This window comes from Elephas maximus, chromosome 25 (genome assembly GCF_024166365.1).
Source record: "Elephas maximus indicus isolate mEleMax1 chromosome 25, mEleMax1 primary haplotype, whole genome shotgun sequence".
Classification (NCBI taxonomy): Eukaryota; Metazoa; Chordata; class Mammalia; order Proboscidea; family Elephantidae; genus Elephas; species Elephas maximus.
This window is the reverse complement of record NC_064843.1, coordinates 40,939,861-40,958,435: the sequence shown is the minus strand read 5'-3', so window position 1 is coordinate 40,958,435 and position 18,575 is coordinate 40,939,861. Positions and strand designations below refer to the sequence as shown.

The 18,575-nt window shown below is 45.1% G+C and overlaps 1 protein-coding gene and 1 non-coding gene across 2 annotated transcripts in view; one reads left to right on the top strand and one right to left on the bottom strand.

Annotated features, from left to right (window-relative positions):
- Nucleotides 1-18,575, bottom strand: part of TGM6 (transglutaminase 6) — a 138,967-nt gene that overhangs the window by 35,865 nt on the left and 84,527 nt on the right. Inside the window, exons 5-12 of the mRNA XM_049869299.1 lie at nt 15,898-16,071; nt 15,145-15,387; nt 13,722-13,840; nt 12,221-12,349; nt 10,183-10,360; nt 9,538-9,676; nt 7,156-7,259; nt 6,838-7,080 (exon numbers count right to left, since the gene is read on the bottom strand). Coding sequence (XP_049725256.1) covers nt 6,838-7,080; nt 7,156-7,259; nt 9,538-9,676; nt 10,183-10,360; nt 12,221-12,349; nt 13,722-13,840; nt 15,145-15,387; nt 15,898-16,071 — 1,329 coding nt within the window. The remainder of the gene's footprint in view (nt 1-6,837; nt 7,081-7,155; nt 7,260-9,537; nt 9,677-10,182; nt 10,361-12,220; nt 12,350-13,721; nt 13,841-15,144; nt 15,388-15,897; nt 16,072-18,575) is intronic.
- On the top strand, nt 10,515-10,640 carry LOC126067888 (U6atac minor spliceosomal RNA). Its single transcript, XR_007515500.1, has one exon. It is a non-coding gene; the product is annotated as a U6atac minor spliceosomal RNA (small nuclear RNA).

The following is an 18,575-nucleotide window of genomic DNA, read 5'->3' as shown; positions in this document are numbered from 1 at the left end:
CTGAGTTCCTTTTGTTTATGGATTTCTTTTTTATTTCTTTTGTTTTTGTAGATTTTGTTTTTGAGTCTTTATGTTTTTCTTCTTTAATTCAATGAGTAGGTTTGTTAACTTTCTTTGTGGTTACCTTGAAATTTACCCTTATTTTCCTAGGTTTGAACCAGCCTATTATTACTTGGTATCACTTTGCCTCCTTCTCCATTAGAGAGTTCTACACCATTTATTCCCTCTTCTATTGTGCTGGCGTTGTTGTCATTTACAGATTAACCTTTTTCCCTGTTGCAATTCTTTTGGTTTTGGATAGTCCTTGAGAGTTCATTTCCTAGGTTGGTATCTGGCTGGTAAAATCTTGCATCCTAGATTCAGGCTGTGGTCTGATGTTTGTTCTCAGACCAAAAAAAAGACCAAAGGACTCCCTTTAATAATTTCTGTAAGTTTGGTTTGGTTTTTACATATCCCCTTAATTTATGTTTATCTGGAAATGTCCTAATTTCACCATCATATTTGAGTGAAAGTTTTGCAGGATATATTATTCTTGGTTGGCAATTTTTTTCCTTCAAGGTTTTATGTATGTCATCCCATTACCTTCTTGTCTGCCGAATAATCAGAGCTTAGTCTTATTGTTTCTCCTTCATATGTGACTTTTGGTTTTCTTGAGCTGCTTGCAGGATTTTTTTCTTTGTCTTTGGTTTTAGTGAGTGCAATTATGATATGCCTTGGTGTTTTTCTTTTAGGGTCTATCCTATATGGGGTTCATTGAGCTTCTTGGATAGCCAGCTTTTCATCATTCATGATATTAGGGAAGTTTTCTGTCAGGAATTCTTCAATGATCCTCTCTGTGTTTTCTGTTTTCTCTCCCTGCTCTGGAACTCTGATCACTCGCAAATTTTTGCTTTTGATTGTATCCTACATAATTCTCAAGGTTTCTTCGTTTTTCTTTGTTCTTTTTTTCTGATTTTTCCTCAAACAGAGTTGTATCCAAGTGTTAGTCTTCAATTTCACTGATTCTATCTTCCATCATTTCAAACCTGCTCCTCAGCCCTTTTATGACACTGTCCATTTCTGAAATGTTGTTGTTTATCTTTTGGATTTCTAATTGTTTCTAGTTGTGAATTTATTTTGGCATTTTGTTCCTGTATTACTTTCCTGAATTGATCCATTTTTTTGTCTGTATTTTCCAAGAATCTTTCTGCCTTTTCCAAAAATTTGTCTATTTTTTCCTCATTTGTGTCTGCTTTTTGCTTCAACTCTTGGATTGCTCTGAATATTAGAGATTTGAATTCCCTGTCAGGTAGTTCTAGTGCCTTTTTCTTCTACTGGAAAGTCATCTGGTGTTTTATTTTGGATGCCTACTGGGCCCACTGTGTCCTGTTTTTTTTTTTTTTTTTTTTTTTTATGTTTTGATATTGTCTGCTGTCTTTGGGACATTCAGTAGTTATTTTCTTCATTTCTTGATTGTATATTGGTTTGTTTTGTCCTGATTTCTTGTTTTATTTTGTTATGTCTGAGCAGGCGGGCTGTGCATTCTTCGTTGTTTTCTCATTTGTAGTCACAATACTTTTTACCTCCTTGTCCAATGGGCAGGACCAGCCATTCAGCTATGGTGCAGCAGGGTGGATCCAGTTGAAGGGTAGGGGCTGGAATGGGTTGTTTGTGGCATGTATTAGGGCCGACAGGGCAGGCCAGGAATCAGTTCTGGGCAGGTTCCAGTAGGCCGTACCTGTGCTGCTTGGGGTGTGATGTTCAGTGCACAGGTGCAGGTAGGCAGGAAAGAGGGGGGATGTTGTGATGTGTGGGGCTAGCAAGGGTGTGGGAAAGAGGAGAGATAGGAGAGAAAAACAGGAGCCAAAAACAAACAAAGAAAGAGGAAAAAAAAGGAGGGCTAAGGGAGCTTGCCATTGGAGTAAAGAGATGAGAAATGGAAAAATGAAAAAGGGAAAAAGAAAGAAAAAAACTAGATAAAAATTTGGAAAAGAAAAGTCCCCAGGAATCCCAGAGTCCCACCAGTGGGGCTACTAAGACCGGGGAAGTGGCTCCCAGGCTGCATGGTATAGCCCAGCTAGAGGGGGTACAGATGTCTCCTTTGTGGCAGGTTTGCCCAGTGCAATGCATCTTTTGATTTCTTGACTGCTGCTTCCATGGCTGTTGATTGTGGATCCAAGTAAAATGAAATCCCTGACAACTTCAATCTTTTCTCCCTTTATCATGATGTTGCTCATCGGTCCAGTTTTGAGGATTTTTGTTTTCTTTATGTTGAGGTGCAATCCATACTGAAGGCTGTGGTCTTTGATCTTCATTAGTAAGTGCTTCGAGTCCTCTTCACTTTCTGCAAGCAAAGTTGTTTCATCTGCATAATGCAGGTTGTTAATGAGTCTTCCTCCAATCTTGATGCCCCGTTCTTCTTCATATAGTCCAGCTTCTCGTATTGTTTGTTCAGCATCCAGATTAAATAGGCATGGTGAAAGAATACAACCCTGATGCACACCTTTCCTGACTTTAAACCAATCAGTATCCCCTTGTTCTGTCCGAACAAGGCCTCTTGATCTATGTAAAAGTTTGTCATGAGCACAATTAAGTGTTCTGGAATTCCCATTCTTCGCAATGTTATCCATAATTTCTTATGATCCACACAGTCAAATACCTTTGTATAATCAATAAAACACAGGTAAACATCCTTCTGGTATTCTCTGCTTTCAGCCAGAGTCCATCTGACATCAGCCATGATACCCCTGGTTCCATGTCCTCTTCTGAAACCAGCCTGAATTTCTGGCAGTTCCCTGTCGATATACTGCTGCAGCCGTTTTTGAACGATCTTCAGAAGAATTTTGCTTGTGTGTGATATTAATGATATTGTTCTATAATTTCCACTTTCGGTTGGATCACCTTTCTTGGGAATAGGCATAAATATGGATCTCTTCCAGTCAGTTGGCCAGAAAGCTGTCTTCCATATTTCTTGGCATAGACGAGCGAGCACCTGCAGCACTGCATCTGTTTGTTGAAACATCTCAATTGATATTCCATCAATTCCTGGTGCCTTGTTTTTTGCCAATGCCTTCAGAGCAGCTTGGACTTCTTCCATCAGTACCATTGGTTCCTGATCATATGCCACCTCTTGAAATGGTTGAACATCGACTAATTCTTTTTGGTATAATGACTCTGTGTATTCCTTCCATCTTCTTTTGATGCTTCCTGCATCATTTAATATTTTCCCTCATGGAATCCTTCACTATTGCTACTTGAGGCTTGAATTTTTTCTTCAGTTTCTTTCAGCTTGAACTCACAGCCCTAGGCAACCACTAATTTAATTCATAATTTCAAATTTGCCTATTCTAGACATTTCATATAAAGGGAATCATACCATGTGTGGTTTTTGTGACTGTCTTGTAATGCTTTCAAGGTTCATTCATGTCGTAGCATGTACCCATACTTCATTCCTTGTTATTGACAAATAGTATTTCAATTGAGCCCTGGTGGTGCAGTGGCTATGAGCTTGGCTGCTAACCAAAAGGTTGGCAGTTCAAATCCACCAGCCATTCCTTGGAAACCCTATGGGGCAGTTCTACTCTGTCCTATAGGGTCGCTGTGAGCCAGCATCAACTAGATGGCAATGAGTTTGTGTGGATAAACCACATTTTATTTACCCATTGATGAACATTTGGGTTGTTCCTACTTTTTAGGTATTTTGAATAATGTTGCTATAAACATTCATGTACAAGCTTTTGTGTGCATATATGTTTTCATTTCTCTTGAGTATATACCAGTGAGTGGAATTCCTGGGTCACGTGTTACATTTTTAAACTGTAAATCGCCAAAGTATTTTCTCAAGCTGCTTCACCATTGTACATTTCCATTAGCAATGTATGAGTGTTCCAGTTTATCCACAACTTCACCAAAACTCATTATTTGTCTGCCTTTTTATTTATACACATCCTAGTGGGTGTGATGTGATGTTACACTGAAGTGGTTTTGATTTGCATTTTCCTAATGACTAATGAGAAGTGTCATAGATGGTTAAGCATTGGGGTACTAACTGAAATGTTGGTGGTTTGAACCCATCCAGAGGTCATAGCTAAGAAGATTTTACCTAGCCCAAGATCGCAAATATTTACTCCTAAGTTTTCCTCTAAGAGTTTTATAGTTTTACCTCTTAAATATAGGTCTATGATACATTTTGAGTTAATTCTTGTGTATGGTGTGAGGTGAGTGTCCAACTTTATTCTTTTGCATATGGATATCCAGTGATCCCAGCACCATTTGTTGAAAAGACTATTATTCCCCATTGAATTGTCTTGGCACCCTTGTCAAAATCAATTGAATATAATTGTAAGAATTTATTTCTGAACTCTCAATTCTACTCCATTGATTTATGTGTCTATTCTTACACCAGTACTTCACTGTCCCAGTTACTGTATATTTGTAGTAAGTTTTAAATTTGGGAAGTATGAGCCTTCCAACTTTGTTCTTTTTCAAGGTTGTTTTAGATATTCTGGGTCACTAGCATCTCCAAATTAATTTTATGATCAGTTTGTTAATTTTGGCAAAAAAGTTCCTGGAACTTTGATAGAAATTGAATGAGTCTGTAGGTCAATTTGGGGATTATTCACGTCTTAACAATATTAAGTCTCCCAGTCCTTGAACATGAGATGTCTTTCCATTCATTTAAAACCAAAACAAAGAAACCCATTGCCATCGAGTTGATTCCAACTCATAGTGACCCTATAGGACAGAGTAGAACTGCCCCATAGGGTTTCAAGGAGTGGCTGACGAATTCATTTAGGTGTTCTTTAATTTCTTTCAACAATGTTTTGTAGTTTTCAGTGTACAAGTCTTTCTCTTCTTTTGTTAAATTTATTCCTAAGTATTTTATCCTTTTGATCCTATTGTAAATGGAATTAAAAAAATTCATTTTTGGATTAGTTATTGCTAATGTATAGAAATACAACTAATTTTTTTATTCTGCAACCTAGCTGAACACATTTATTGGTTCTAATAGCTTTTTTAGTGGATTCCTTATCTTTTTCTATATACAAGATTTTGTCATGTACAAGTACAGATAGCTTTACTTTTTCATTTCTGACTAGAAATTCTTTTATTTATTTTCTTGCCTAATTTCTCTGGCTAGTACTTCTATTGGGAGCCCTGGTAGTACAGTGGTTAAGAGCTTGGCTGCTAACCAAAAAGGTTGGCAGCTCGAATCCACCAGCAGCTACTTGGGAACCCTTGTGGCAGTTCTACTCTGTCCTATAGGGTTGCTATGAGTTGGAATTGACTTGATGGCAATGGGTTTAGTACCTCTGTTACAATATTGAATGAAAGTGGCAAGAGTGGGATATCTTTGTCTTGTTCCTGGTCTTAGGGGGAAAATGTCCAATGTTTCATTACGTGTTATGTATGCATGATGTTAGCTAAGGCTTTTTCATAGCTGTTTATTATCAGATTGAGGAAGTTTTCTTCTATTCTTAATTTTTTGAGTGTTTTTATCATGAAGAGTGGTTGGATTGTTTCAAAAACTTTTTTCTGTGTCTGTTGAGATGATTGTGTAGTTTTGTCTTTTTTTCTATCAGTATGGTGCATTTCGTTAATTGATTTTTGATGTTCAATCCACTGTGCATTTCTGGGGTAAATCCTACTTGGTCATGGTATATATTCCTTTTTATATGTTGCTGGATTCCGTTTGCTAGTATTTTTGTTGAGGATTTTTGCTTCTATACTTATAAGAATTATTGGTTCTATAGTTTTCTTTTCTTGTGATGTCATCATCTGGTTTTGGTATCAGGGTAATATTAACTTCATAGAATGAGTTGGAACGTGTCCTCTTCTGTTTTGGGGAAGAGTTTATAAAGGATTGGTATTAGTTCTTCTCTGAATATTTAGTAGAATTCAGCTGTGAAACCATCTGGGCCTGGTCATTTCATTGTGGGAAATTTTTTGATTACTAATTCAATCTCTTACTATAGGTTTATTCAAATTTTCTATCTATTCTTGAAAACAGTTTTGGTTATTTGTGTCTTTCTAGGAATTTGCCTTAAATTATCTAATATGTTGGCATACAGTTGTTCTCAGTATTCCCTTGCAATCCTTTTTATTTCTGTAAGGTTGGTAGTGATGTCTCCTCTGATTTTAGTTATTTGAGTCTTCTCTCTCTCTCTTTATTTGTCAGTCCAACAGTTTTTAATGTAAAGTTGATCTATTTTGTCTGATAATACAGCCAACCCAGTTCTCCTTTACTTACTATTTGCATAGAATTTTTTTTTCCAGCCTAGGAAAGGGAGATATTTAAAATACATAGTTGGAGGCAGCTACTGAAATAAAATACAACTGCTTTGTTTTCATACCCGAACAAGTACGGGCTTTTCAATAAACCATTGACCATAATTTCATGACTATGGCACAGGCCCTGGCAGATAAAAAGTGCTACATAAAGAGGAGCTGCTATAATAATGATTATTATGAGCTGTTCCTAGCTCAGTGTATCCTAGGTGTTCAACAAATACATCGCTATTATTAGTATTAGTAATTGTTATCATATGTGAATATACCTAATACAATGCAAATGTTCAAGAAAATGTAGTATTATTATTATGTGTGGGAAATCTGACACAGAAGAGGTACTTAGCTAACAGAGGAAACTATTAATATAACCTAGATGAAGGCACTTGACTTGAAGCACAAAGACAATGCTGAATGGAAGCTGCTATCACCATCGCAGCATTTGTGAATTAGTCTACCTCCCACCCCCACCCCTACCCCCATCTCAATTCCATCCCCACCCCTAGCCCCATCCCCCGGGTAGACATGCCATCTTGGGGAGGCTGACAGAGGCCGCCATGTTGCCCGTACCTTCTGGGTGCTTGTAGAGGCCTGTGATGTCCACGCGGGAGTCGCTGCCCACCGCCTTGGTGCTGATGCACCTCCTGATCTTCTTCGTGTCCGAGTACACACGCTCCTGGCTCTCGTCCTTGTGCCAGAGCCAGGTGATGTAGTCCGCATTGACCTCGGCAAACACAAAGGGGCCGTCGTGGGCCAGGTGCACGTCGCCCTCACGGATGGCAATGACTGAGGCTGGGCCGCACCGGAACACGCCTGGGCCAGAGGGTTGGGCCTGAGCAGTGTGCCTAGGGAAGATCAGGGGTCTGGGGACCCCCTCCTAGCCTGTACCTTCGCTCTCCTCCTGCGGGGTGGCATCCAGAACCTGCCAGCCATTGTAAGTGGGGCCTAGGTCCCGCCGGGCAAACCAGCTCTCATTCCAGACGTGGAAATTCCTGCCAGAGAGGGAGGAAGGGAGAGGTGGCCTAGATGAGGTGGTACAGAAGCCCAAAGGAGGGGGAGCTCCTATGTGAGCCCCCCCCGGGCCTTGTACTCTGCATGTGGCTGTGACTGGATATTGTGAATCATTCATTCAAACGCATTTATGAGCACATACTAGATATGTGCCAAGGACCTGTTCAAGGTGCCAGAAATACAACTGTGAATTAGAAGGAAGATCTTCACTCTCCTGCAGCTTACATTCTAACAAAGGAGACAGATAGGGAGACAGACAAAATTAAGCTAGTAGATAAATGCAAGTAACATAAATTCTGTGAAGAAACAGAGGAGCTTGAGGTAGAGAATAATTGCTTGGGCATACTCTAGGTAAATGACATCTAAGATGAGACCTAAATAAGAAAAGCTAGCCACAGGGAGAGTAAAGGGACAGTGATCTGGACAGAGGGAACAGCATGTGTAAAGCTCCTGAGACCAGAAAAGGCTTAAGAGTGTTCAAGGAACAGAAAGTATGTATCTAAGGGGTAGGACAAGCACACAGGGTAGGTAGGCTTCAGATTATGCAGTTCTGTAGGCCTAAGTAAGGAGTTCAGGTTTTATTTTAAAATTTCAGTGTTAAGGATGAGAATATGAGACTAGGGAAAGTGCCACCACTTGTACAAAGTCATACAGTAAGGGAACTGCAGAGAGAGGCCTGGCCCCAGCTTGCCTGGCTTTGCATCTTTACAGCTGGCCTCAGAACGCCTCTTAGGGAGGGAACTGTCTTGGTTTGGGAAAATGGGAGGCCACTGGCAACCTAGGTGGTGACAGGGATGCCAGCATCAAAAAGGAATGTCTGTTTGTTCTGCATGAGGAAAGGAGAAAAAAAAACTTTTGCGGGGCGGGGAGGGGGTCCTAGTGATGGGAACAAAGGAGACGAGAAGGAGAGGGAAGAAGAGGGGAGCAGTGGGGTGGTACGAGGCTGGAGACGAGGTGGAGACGAAGATGCCTGGGTATGCTCCCTTCGGGGTGGCTGAAGGACACTCTAAGGACAGGGATGCTGAGGCTGTCTGTATGTCTGCAGTGTATACTGTCGACCATCCGCCCTAATTTTTAGGAAGCTGACCCTACTGAAAAAATGCTGTGTGACAGACTTGGCTGTGTGTGCACAGACGTTTGGACAGGGTTATTCCACGAAGCCTTGTTTGTAAAAGCAAACGTTTAGAAGCAACTCAAATGCCCATACATATGGGATGGTTAATAAATGACGGTTTTTCCAGACAACCGAGAGACAGAATGGAGTCATACCCCGCTCCTCCACCCACTAGCTGTGTGGCCTTAGACAAGTTACTTAACCTCTCTGTGCCCCAGTTCCTTCATTTACAAAAAGAGATAATGTACTAACTTTGTTCATATGGTTGTTTGGAGGGATACATGAGTTAATATATGAGCAACCTTTAGGACTGGGCCTGGCAGACTAGGTGCTCAGTGTGCATGGTGTTATTATTAATACTCTAAACACTACACAAAATAAGGAAACTCTTTAGGTACTGATAGGGAATTGTTAAATATACAAGCGAGAAGACCAGATGAACATCTGCTGCCGGGTAAAAGTGGGGAGGTGGACGGTGTACGCGCGTGTCCTTTAATCCGCAGAGCCTCTCTGAAAGGCCATGTGAGAAACTAGTCATACTTAGTCTCTGTGAGGAGGACCGGGTACTTGGGGAACCGGGTGGAAGGGAGAGGTTTCACTGTCACCCATTTTGTACCTTTTGAATATTAACTCACATGAATTAATTTCCTGTTTTTAAAAAATAAAATGAACTTTTAAAGCTCTGTGTGAAGAGTTTTGGTTTGTTTTAACTGAGGGAGGAGGTTGTTCCCCACCTGGGTTGCACAGCATGAGCCCAGGCAGCGGATGTGGGAGCAGGAGCCCAATACAGAGGTGACTATGTGGAGGGAAGCCCCTAGGAAGGCAGAGAAATCTTGGGGAGGGCTTAGATCCCCCGAGTGCAGACTGCAGAATCGGAGGTTGAAAGCAATCAGATCTTGGGCCCCCTCCTGACCTCTGCGTCGTGTGTCCAAAGACTCCCTCTACATCCCAGAAGAGGAGTCCTGTCTCTCGGGACCCCTCCCCTTCCACTCCCCAAGGCACGTCTCACTTCCCCCAGAACTGGCTCAGACTCAGCAGAGTAGGGTTCTAGATCTGGGTCTGCCTCTCCCTGGCTGTGACAGAAGACAAGGCCCTGTCATACCTGCTAGGGCCTTGGGGAGCCCCAGCGCTACCACCTAACCCACCACATGCTGTCCTCTGTCAGGTCCTCCAGGGTCCGCCCGAAGGAATCCACGTATTTGTCCACTCTCAGGTTCCTGTCCGTGTCATGGGCTGAGTTGAAGTTGGACACAACCCTCGTGGCGATCCCCAGGCACCTAAGGACTGAAGGGCGGGAGGCCGGGGAGGCTTCAGGAGCAGGCCAGGACACCAGACCCAGGGAGAGGGGCCTCCAGCAGCAGGCAGCACTTTATCTGAGGCCAAAGTCCCTCCCTGTCTCCAATTATCTGTCTGCTTTGGCAGGGCTGAGGCTCCCATCTGCTGTCTCCTGTGCACCCTCTCAGGCGTGTCCTGGAGACACTACAGCCACCCGTTAGAATAGACAGACCAAGGCTGATAGACTAGAGCCCGCTCATTTTGGAAAGGAGAACCTACGGCCTAGGGGCCCACAGGTTTCACCCAAGGGCACAGTGAGCTAGAGGCAGACGGAGGTGGGACCCCAAAATAAAAAATCAAAACCATGTGAATGAACTGTCTGGCTTCTCTCATCATCAACCAGTTTTCCATTTCCCCGTCACAGATAAAGAAAAATGGATTTTTTGATCTATGCAAATACACGCAAACAAGGGGGCAGGCTCTGTGGGGGGTGCAGGAACTTATTTTCAGGGTACCTGTGCACATGACTCCAGCGAAGACCCAGCACTGGCCATATTTGACGGGCTTGTACCTGCCCTTGAACCACTTCTGCAAAATGGCCACACTGCCTTGCCAGTGCAGCGGGCTGGTGCCACTGCCATACTTGCCCTGCCACTGGCCTTGGACCACACCCCGGTCATTGTTGCTGTTCACCTGGGAGAGGAGGGCACGGGTTCACAACCAGGCAGGGCTCCCCCTCCAGAAACTTCACCACTGGAAAATCATCCCTGACTTTGGACCACCCAGTGGTTTGGCCCACCCCTTATTTTTAAATTGTTTGGAAATTAGGGGCATCTGGTGCCTTCGAGTTTTGTATGAAAGTTGAGAAAGTTAGCACTCTTCTTGACCAGGATGGAAGAGGCCCTCAGACCTTACAACATGCATACGGTTAAGGCATTGCCATCCACTTTGTGGCATCTAACCACAGTTTGGGGCCCTGGTGGCGGAGTGGTTAAGAGTTTTGCTGATAACCAAAGAGGTAGGCACTTCGAATCCACCAGCCGCTCCTTGGAAGCCCTATGGTTCTACTCTGTCCTACAGAGTCACTGTGAGTCAGAATTGACTTGACAGCAACAGGGTCGATTTTGGTTTTTTGGCTGCCTTCAAATGCCTATTTTTTGGTACCATTTGTCTTTTTTAATTGTCTTCTACTTGGATCCTCTGTTGTACAATTTTAGCATTTCTTGATTTAAATGATCTACATGCTGGGATTGTCACTGGTATAATTCTAGAGACAGCTAACATTTATTAAATGTTTACTAAGTGCTAGCGCTGTCCTAAGAAATTCATGTATATTACATTACCCTGTTTAAGTATATGATGTAGGTTCTATTGGTCCCTCCTTACCCCCCCCCTTTTTTTTTCAGGTGAGAAAACTGAAATTCAGAGGGGTTAAGGGACTTGTCCAAAATCACACAGCAAGTTAGTAAAAGAGTGACCCATAATTTGGGACTTTGACGTGGGAGCCTGGCTGTAATGCCCTACTGTTTGGATTGGTCACTACTTTTGATGATCTCTGCCCCAACATTTCTGTGAGGTCTTGAGGAATTGAGAGTATCAAACATGAGAAATGCAACTTTGTCTATTTTTGGAGTCTTAGATAACCACCCTTGACCTTGACACCTGGCTGTGATAGAGCTATTAGGCCCTCTGGCTCCCTTTGAGGGAGGAAGCATGGTGGCCTGAGGAGTATGAGGGGTTAAAGATGGCGCTTTTCCCATGGAAAGGTGGTTCTATGTCCCTTCCCCTTGAATCTGGGCTTGTCTGTAGCTGCTTTGATCAGTGGTTATGGTGGAAGTGATGCTGCCAGTCTCCAAGCCCAGGCCTTATGAGCCTGAGCCCACCTCCTTTCTCTTGGTACAATCACATCCTAGCCCTGGCTACCATGTAAGAAGTCTGATTACCCTGAGAATGCTGTGCTGTGAGGAAGCTTAAGCTAACCATGTGGAGAGGCTGCGTGGAGAGAAAGAGCAATGCCTAGCCAGCCCCAGCCATCTCATGTCAGGCATGAGTGCCACCTTGGATATTCCAGCTCCAACAGACATGACGTGGAAGAGAACCAAGAAGTGTCAATACCCAGAACCAAGGCCCCAGATAAATGGTCCTAATCAAACCATCCCAGGCATCTGCAGCCATTTAGGCCACCCAGCCAAATATCTTGGAGCAGACATGAACCATTCTCACGGTGCCCTGCCCAAGTTCCTGATTTACAAAATTGTAAGCTTAATAAATTGTTGTTTTATGTCATGGAATTTTGGAGTGGTTTGCTACAAAGCAATAACCCATTGCCGTTGTGTTGATTCCGACTCATAGCAACCCTGTAGGACAGAGTAGAACTGCCCCATAGAGTTTCCAAGGAGTGCCTGATGGATTTGAACTGCTGACCTTTTGGTTAGCAGCTGTAGCTCTTAACCATTATGCCACATAGGAAAAGAGCATCCAAATAGGGGTGCCTTGGGAAAAATCAGTGTGGCCCTGGGAGAGTATGTGCAGGGCCAGCAGAGGGTGCCTCACCATGGCACTGATGATCCTGGTGACATAGATTGGGTCATGGCGGCGGGACACGTCGGTGGCTGGGTTGTCTTGGTGACTGGGGCTTCGGTCCAGAATGGAGAGGCAGATGTTCAGGATGTCCTCCTCAAACTGCTTCCCAGAAAGGCTGTGCTTAGAGGCCAATGCCTTGCCCATATCCCAGACCATCCTACAACCCTCATCCAGTCACTTGCATCAGTGTGAAGGGTTCATTCTAACTGTACCCTCAGGAACATCGCAGACACAGCATGAGCAAGTCTCAGAAACCCATCCTCAGAGTCACCTGGGAACCAGAAGCTCAACCTGAATCATGCCCCTCTCCTGCTCAGTAACCTTCCATGGCTCCCCATTACCCACAGTAAAGTCACAAAAATTCTACCTCACCAGTATGCTCATTTGGTCTACTTGATGCTTTTAAAAAGATTTGAATTAGTTAAAAAAAAAAAAAAAAGAAGAAGAAGATTGGTGGTCTCTGAAAATTTGGAAGGTCTAGTGGTGAGATGAGAAGGAATATGGGGACAGGAGCTGGCTGAAGGGACACAGGGAATACAGGGCGGAGAGGAAGACTGTGCTGTCTCATTAAGGGGAGATCAGCTGGGAGTGCACAGCGGGGTGTATATGGCTTTTTGTATGAGAGACTGACTTGATTTGGAAGCTTCCACCTAAAGCACAATAAATAAATTAAAAAAAAAATTTGAAGGTCTAGGATCCAGTGGGCAATGAATAGTGGGTACCCCTTAGCCAGACCCTAAACTGTCTAGCATAACATCCCTTCTCAGCCTTGAGCCCCAAATGCTCAATCCCTGGCCTTCAGGGCAATGCTTTAACAGCTCAGCCTGACGGTTGTTTGAGGTCCCCCCTTTAGCAGAACCTCAGATGGCACTCACACTTCCCACTTCCACACTGCTCTGTCTGCTCCTCCCTCTCACTGCCCAGATCCTGCCCAACTTTGGAGACCTAACTGCAACACCATCCAGTCCCCGGGTGGAATTTGCTTTTACCCCCTTCCAAACTCCTTTTCCTTCCATCTCCACCACTTTCCTTCCCCACCGCGCCTTGAACTGTATTTATCTTAGGGAGTGGCTCTCAAAGTGGACTCCCAGACCCACCAACATCAGCATCTCCTGGGAGCTTGTTAGCAAGGCAAATTCTTGGCCCTGCCTCAGACATCCCGAAGCAGCAACTCTTGGGGTGGGGGTCCAGCATCCGCTGTTAATGAGCCCTCCAGGGGATTCTGATCTCCTCTAAGGTTTGAAAGCCTCTGATCAAGTTATTTATCCTTCCTCAACAGAACTGACCTATTCTGTTTCCAGACTGTATCCACAGTTCCTTCCCTCCCAAGAACCCAGCACAGGCCATGAATGGATTTGCGGTAGGAGTCAGCTCAGCTTGTGCCTGTCTGGGTAGAAGTGGGCAGACAGAGGGCTCCTAGGCTGACTTTACCACCCAGCCTGTGCCCTGTCTGTCCTGTGCCCCTGGAGACCTGCCCGTAGTTCCAGCCTTGGGTTCGGATGTGCTTCTCAACGCCTCGGAAGATGACCCCACTGTCGTTGAGCACGTACTCCTGTCGCTCCTCCTCCGAGGCCAGAAATACTTCGTCCTCTGAAAAGGAGTCATCAGGCCCAGAGTGGGGTGGGGCTCTGGCTGTGGCGGCCTGGGGAAGGGGCTGCATCAGAGGTTAGCGGCAGGACAGTGCCTGGAGGCTGATGGGGTAGAAGGGGACAGCCCTGCCAAATCCCTGGTCCCTCATCCCACCCCATGGGGGCGTATCTCCCCAGGCAGGGACCAACCCCAAGCCAGCCTAAGACAGAAAGATTTTAGGAGTCTTTGGGGGAAACCCTGGTGGCATAGTGGTTAAGTGGTACGGCTGTTAACCAGGAGGTTGGCAGTTCGAATCCGCCAGGCACTCGTTGGAAACTCTATGGGGCAGCTCTACTCTGTCCTATAGGGTCGCTATGAGTCGGAATCGACTCGACGGCAGTGGGTTTTGGGTTATACCTTTGGGAGCCGTAGTGGTGTAGTGGCTAAGTGCTATGGCTGCTAACCAAAATATCAGCAGTTCAAATCCACCAGGTGCTCCTTGGAAGCTCTATGGGACTATTCTACTCTCCCCTATAGGGTCACTACGAGTTGAAATCTACTTGACGCCAACCGGCAGCCCTGTATTTCTTAAGTATTAATAAGGAAATTTCCTATTAATGATAAGATCTCAGCTACCCCTTACTGAGGCCTTACAAGGTACCTTGTACTTTGTAAGCATTAAACCAAAAAAAAAAAAACACCAAACCCAGTGCCGTCCAGTCGATTCCGACTCATAGCGACCCTATAGGACAGAGTAGAACTGCCCCGTAGAGTTTCCAAGGAGCGCCTGGCAGATTTGAACTGCCGACCCTTGGGTTAGCAGCTGTAGCACTTAACCACTACACCACCAGGGTTTCCTTGTAAGCATTAGCTCTATGAATTTTCACCATAATCATATGGGGCAGACACTGTTATTCCCATATTGCAGATGAGCAAACTGAGACTTAGAAAGGGAAGTAACTTAATAGAAAAAAAAAAATTTTTTTTTTTTTTTGGAGCCGTGACTAAATCAGGGTCTGTCTGATTCCAACACCCAGGCTCTTAGCCACTCCTGGGTCTCTCCTGGCCATCTGGCACCCTCACTGCACACTGGCCTCCAAACACTAGATTCCAGCCCTCCTCCCCACCCAGCGCATGGCTCCTTTGTAGCATCTGCTGCCAGGCTCCTCTACCCAGTGCCTACCACTGCCTAAGCCAAGCTCTGACCCAGCTCTTGGCATTCACCTTAACCTGGCTCCCGGACCCCCTTCAGCTGCCCCCAAAGGCAGGCCTGCCTCTGCGAACAGCTTCCAGGAATATCTCTGCCTTGGATCGGCAGTTCCTACCTGGGCACCATGGGTTGAAAAGGAGAATAAACTCGCCCAGCTTTTTGTCACTGTGCTTGCGGCGGGAGGAGGCCCTGGCGCTCAGCCAGTAGTGGCCAATGACCGCATCAGGAGGGCTGGTGAAGCTGATGGTCCGGGTGTTCTCAGTCTGAGCTTCCTGGATGGCTCTCCAGGCAGCGCCCGCCTCCGGCTCCGATGTCTGGAACACAGCTTTGGTGCGGAGGGTCTCAGAAGCCTGGGGTCCTGGTGGAGAGGAAAGGGGGTGGTCAGGAGATGCAGCCACATCTGGGAAACCAAGATCTAGAGAAGCTGTGGGCCTGGAAATCCAACCTTCCCCCCTGAATTCATGGGAGACTATTGGGGAAAAGACTTGACGAAAGCATGAGAGGTCAGTGGCTGAGCAGGTTACACCCCACTGTCCTGACTCCCAGCCCTCCCTGGACCAAGGAGAGGTGAGAGGATCCTTTGAAACCAAAGTTCTGGCTTATGTCTAGCCAGGAAAGGGAAGATAAGCTTGGGCTCCCAAAGTGCCCAGTGATTTTCCATGCCCTTCCAGAGTCCTAGGTTCCCTGGAGTTCATGGGATTCTAGAGAGCTCACCTCATCCATCCCTGGAAAGCTGTCATCAAAAGCTTCCAGGGTTTGAGGCCCAGCCCACCTACAGGGACTAGCTTTCCCCATTGTCTGAGACAGACTGGTGACAAGATAAGCCTCTCTGACTGCTGGCCAGCAGGGGGTGTTGCAAGGCAGTTACCTGTCCCCACTGTGAAGATGAGGGCCTCCTGGTTCTTCAGGGCTCTGCTGAAATTCATTATGATGGTGAACATCTGGCCCCTGCGGACCACCAGATTGGGGCCAGGGAACTCCTGGGTGTGGTGGGCAGCACCATTCCTCTGCTGCTGCCAGTCCACCTCTGTGACTTTGACTCCTGGACAGGGAGAGGACAGAGAAATGAGGCCAAACCCTTAAAATGCGTCTCAGCCATTGCTTGGCTTGGTCTCTCATTTGTTTCATTCAGCCAGTCACTTGTTCATTCTGCCACTACTTATCAGTATGGGTTTTCTGTGCCAGGCTGGTGTCTGGTGCTGAGGGTCTATTGGTGAACAGATGGGTGTGGGCCTGCCCTTGAGACAGCATGGTGAGCCCATGTGGAGAAATGGTCACAGGCACGGCCTCTGGGGTCAGCTGCCTTGGGTTCCAATCCTGACTCAGCCATTTAATGGCTGAACTGCTTTCTACTTGATCGCTCTGTATCTCAGTTTCCCTCTCTGTAGAATGGGAATAACACTGTATTTTTACGCAAATAAAGTGCACCTTCTACTTTTGTTTGCCAGTCTCGCCCTCCTCCCCATGAGGTATTTTTGTAAGTGCACTATGGTAACTTTTTCACAGCAACATGTAAATGGTGCTTATAAAAATACGTCACTACTTTGCGGGGGGAGGGCGCAGTTGGCAAACAAACATAGAAGGCGAGCATTATTTGTGTAGAAATACGGTAATACTTTGTGAGGGTGATTATATGAAGATAACTGCATGTCATTTAGAGCTCCTAGAACACAAGACCTATTATGTTGCAGACTAGCTGGTGTGACAGATGCTAAACAGTCCACAAATGACTAATTATCATTTCCATACATGCTATCAAGGAAAATACCCGAGTAGAAGCCGAGAGTGCCATTACCAGAGGGGCCGGCCCCGTCTGAAAGGACAACAAGGAGGCTTTTGTGAGAAGGTGGAGTCGAGGCTGAGTCTTGAATTAGAGATGTGTGTGGCATATCTGACCTCAACCCAAGTGTCATTCCTAAATTTGGTTGGGGTTCATTTATTCAGTAAACATTTATTGTGCCTGACTCTGTGTCAGACATTGTACCTGATGTGGCAGACACAGGGATCCGAGAAATAGACTCTGGCCCTGTGCTCAGGCAGCTGACTGTACAATGGAGGACATGGGCATTAAGCAGATAATCTCAAATGTCTAGGCACAAATTTTGGAAAATTCCACAAGAGTGTGGCTTCGGAAACCTTGGGAGCATAGAATGCAGGCTGGTGAGGCTGGGCGGGGAGAGGGGGGAGCCTGGTGACTTCTAAAATTTGAGAGAAAGCTCAAGTATGGGGGAAGCAATGAGGTTGGAGGGGTCTCGGGCCAGACCCCCTCTCTCATTCCTCTTGAGCCCCACTGGCCACTGTTCCTTGACCCTGCCAGGTACACCCTCTTTTCAGGGTCTTTGCATATGCTGGTTCCTCTCCTTTCAGATACGTGCATAATTTGCTTCCTCACTTCCTTCAGGTCTTTGCTCAAGTGTCACCTTTGCCATGAGGCTTTCCATGACCATTCTTTCTTTCTCTCTCTCTTTTAAATAAAATTACTTTCATCATGTTGTGCAAACATCAACGGTTTTCCAGGTTTTCCATAACCCTTAACAGCAGCTCAGTGCTACACGGAGCACAGATGAGCCGTCCCTGCTGAGCCCTGCCCAAATTGCAGGCTCCTGAGCAAAAGAATGATTGTTGTCGTTTTAAACCACTAAGTGTTGGGGTGGTTTGTTACATGGCAATAGAAAACTGAAACATGAAGGGAGCCCCAATAACTGTGATGGAAAAGCCCATTAGGATTGTGACTTGAACTTAGATTTAATTGGTTTAACCAGCATCTGTAAATGTGACATATTTTTCACATCTAAACTTATGGTTGTCAGTTCATACCTGCTGAACTTCTCAACGTGAAACTTGGTGACTGGATAAGTTTTTAGGACTCTTCTCCAATAATAACACTCAATTCTTCTTTCAAACCTGCAAGCCCTAACTCAGAGGCTGGGCAAGGCTGTCCCAGATGGCATGAAAGCCAGCCCCCTCCAACTATGATAATAACAATAATAAGATGAATAGCTAACACATATAGTACTTACCATAAGTCAGACACTGTTCTCTGTGCTGCTTTGTATTTATAAACTCATTTAATCTTCAAAACCATCTCATGAGGTAAATACTATCATCATCGTCATTTTACAGGTAAGGAATCTGAGGCACAGAGAGGTTAAGTAACTTGACCAAGGTCACACAGCTAGTAATGGTGGTACCAGGAATCTTTGCTCTTTTGCCTTCCTGACAATCATGGGCTAAGACCAGGAATGGTCAAATCTTGGGTAGTCGGAGGTGTGAAACAGAGAAAACACAGGCTTTGCAGCCAAACAGGAGCCCTAATCCCAGTTCTCCCATGCTCTCATGTGACCTTGGGCAAGTCATTTCACCTCTCCGAGTCTTAGTATCCTAATCTAAAAAATGGAGCTAATGGTAGTACCAACCTCACAGCATTCTTGGGATGACTAAACCAAGAAAGCTGCCCCATATGAAATCCAATGGTGTGGTGGTTGGCACAAAATAGGCACTCAGCAAATGTCATTTTCTTCGATAATTTGGAGTAGGTGGGAGCCA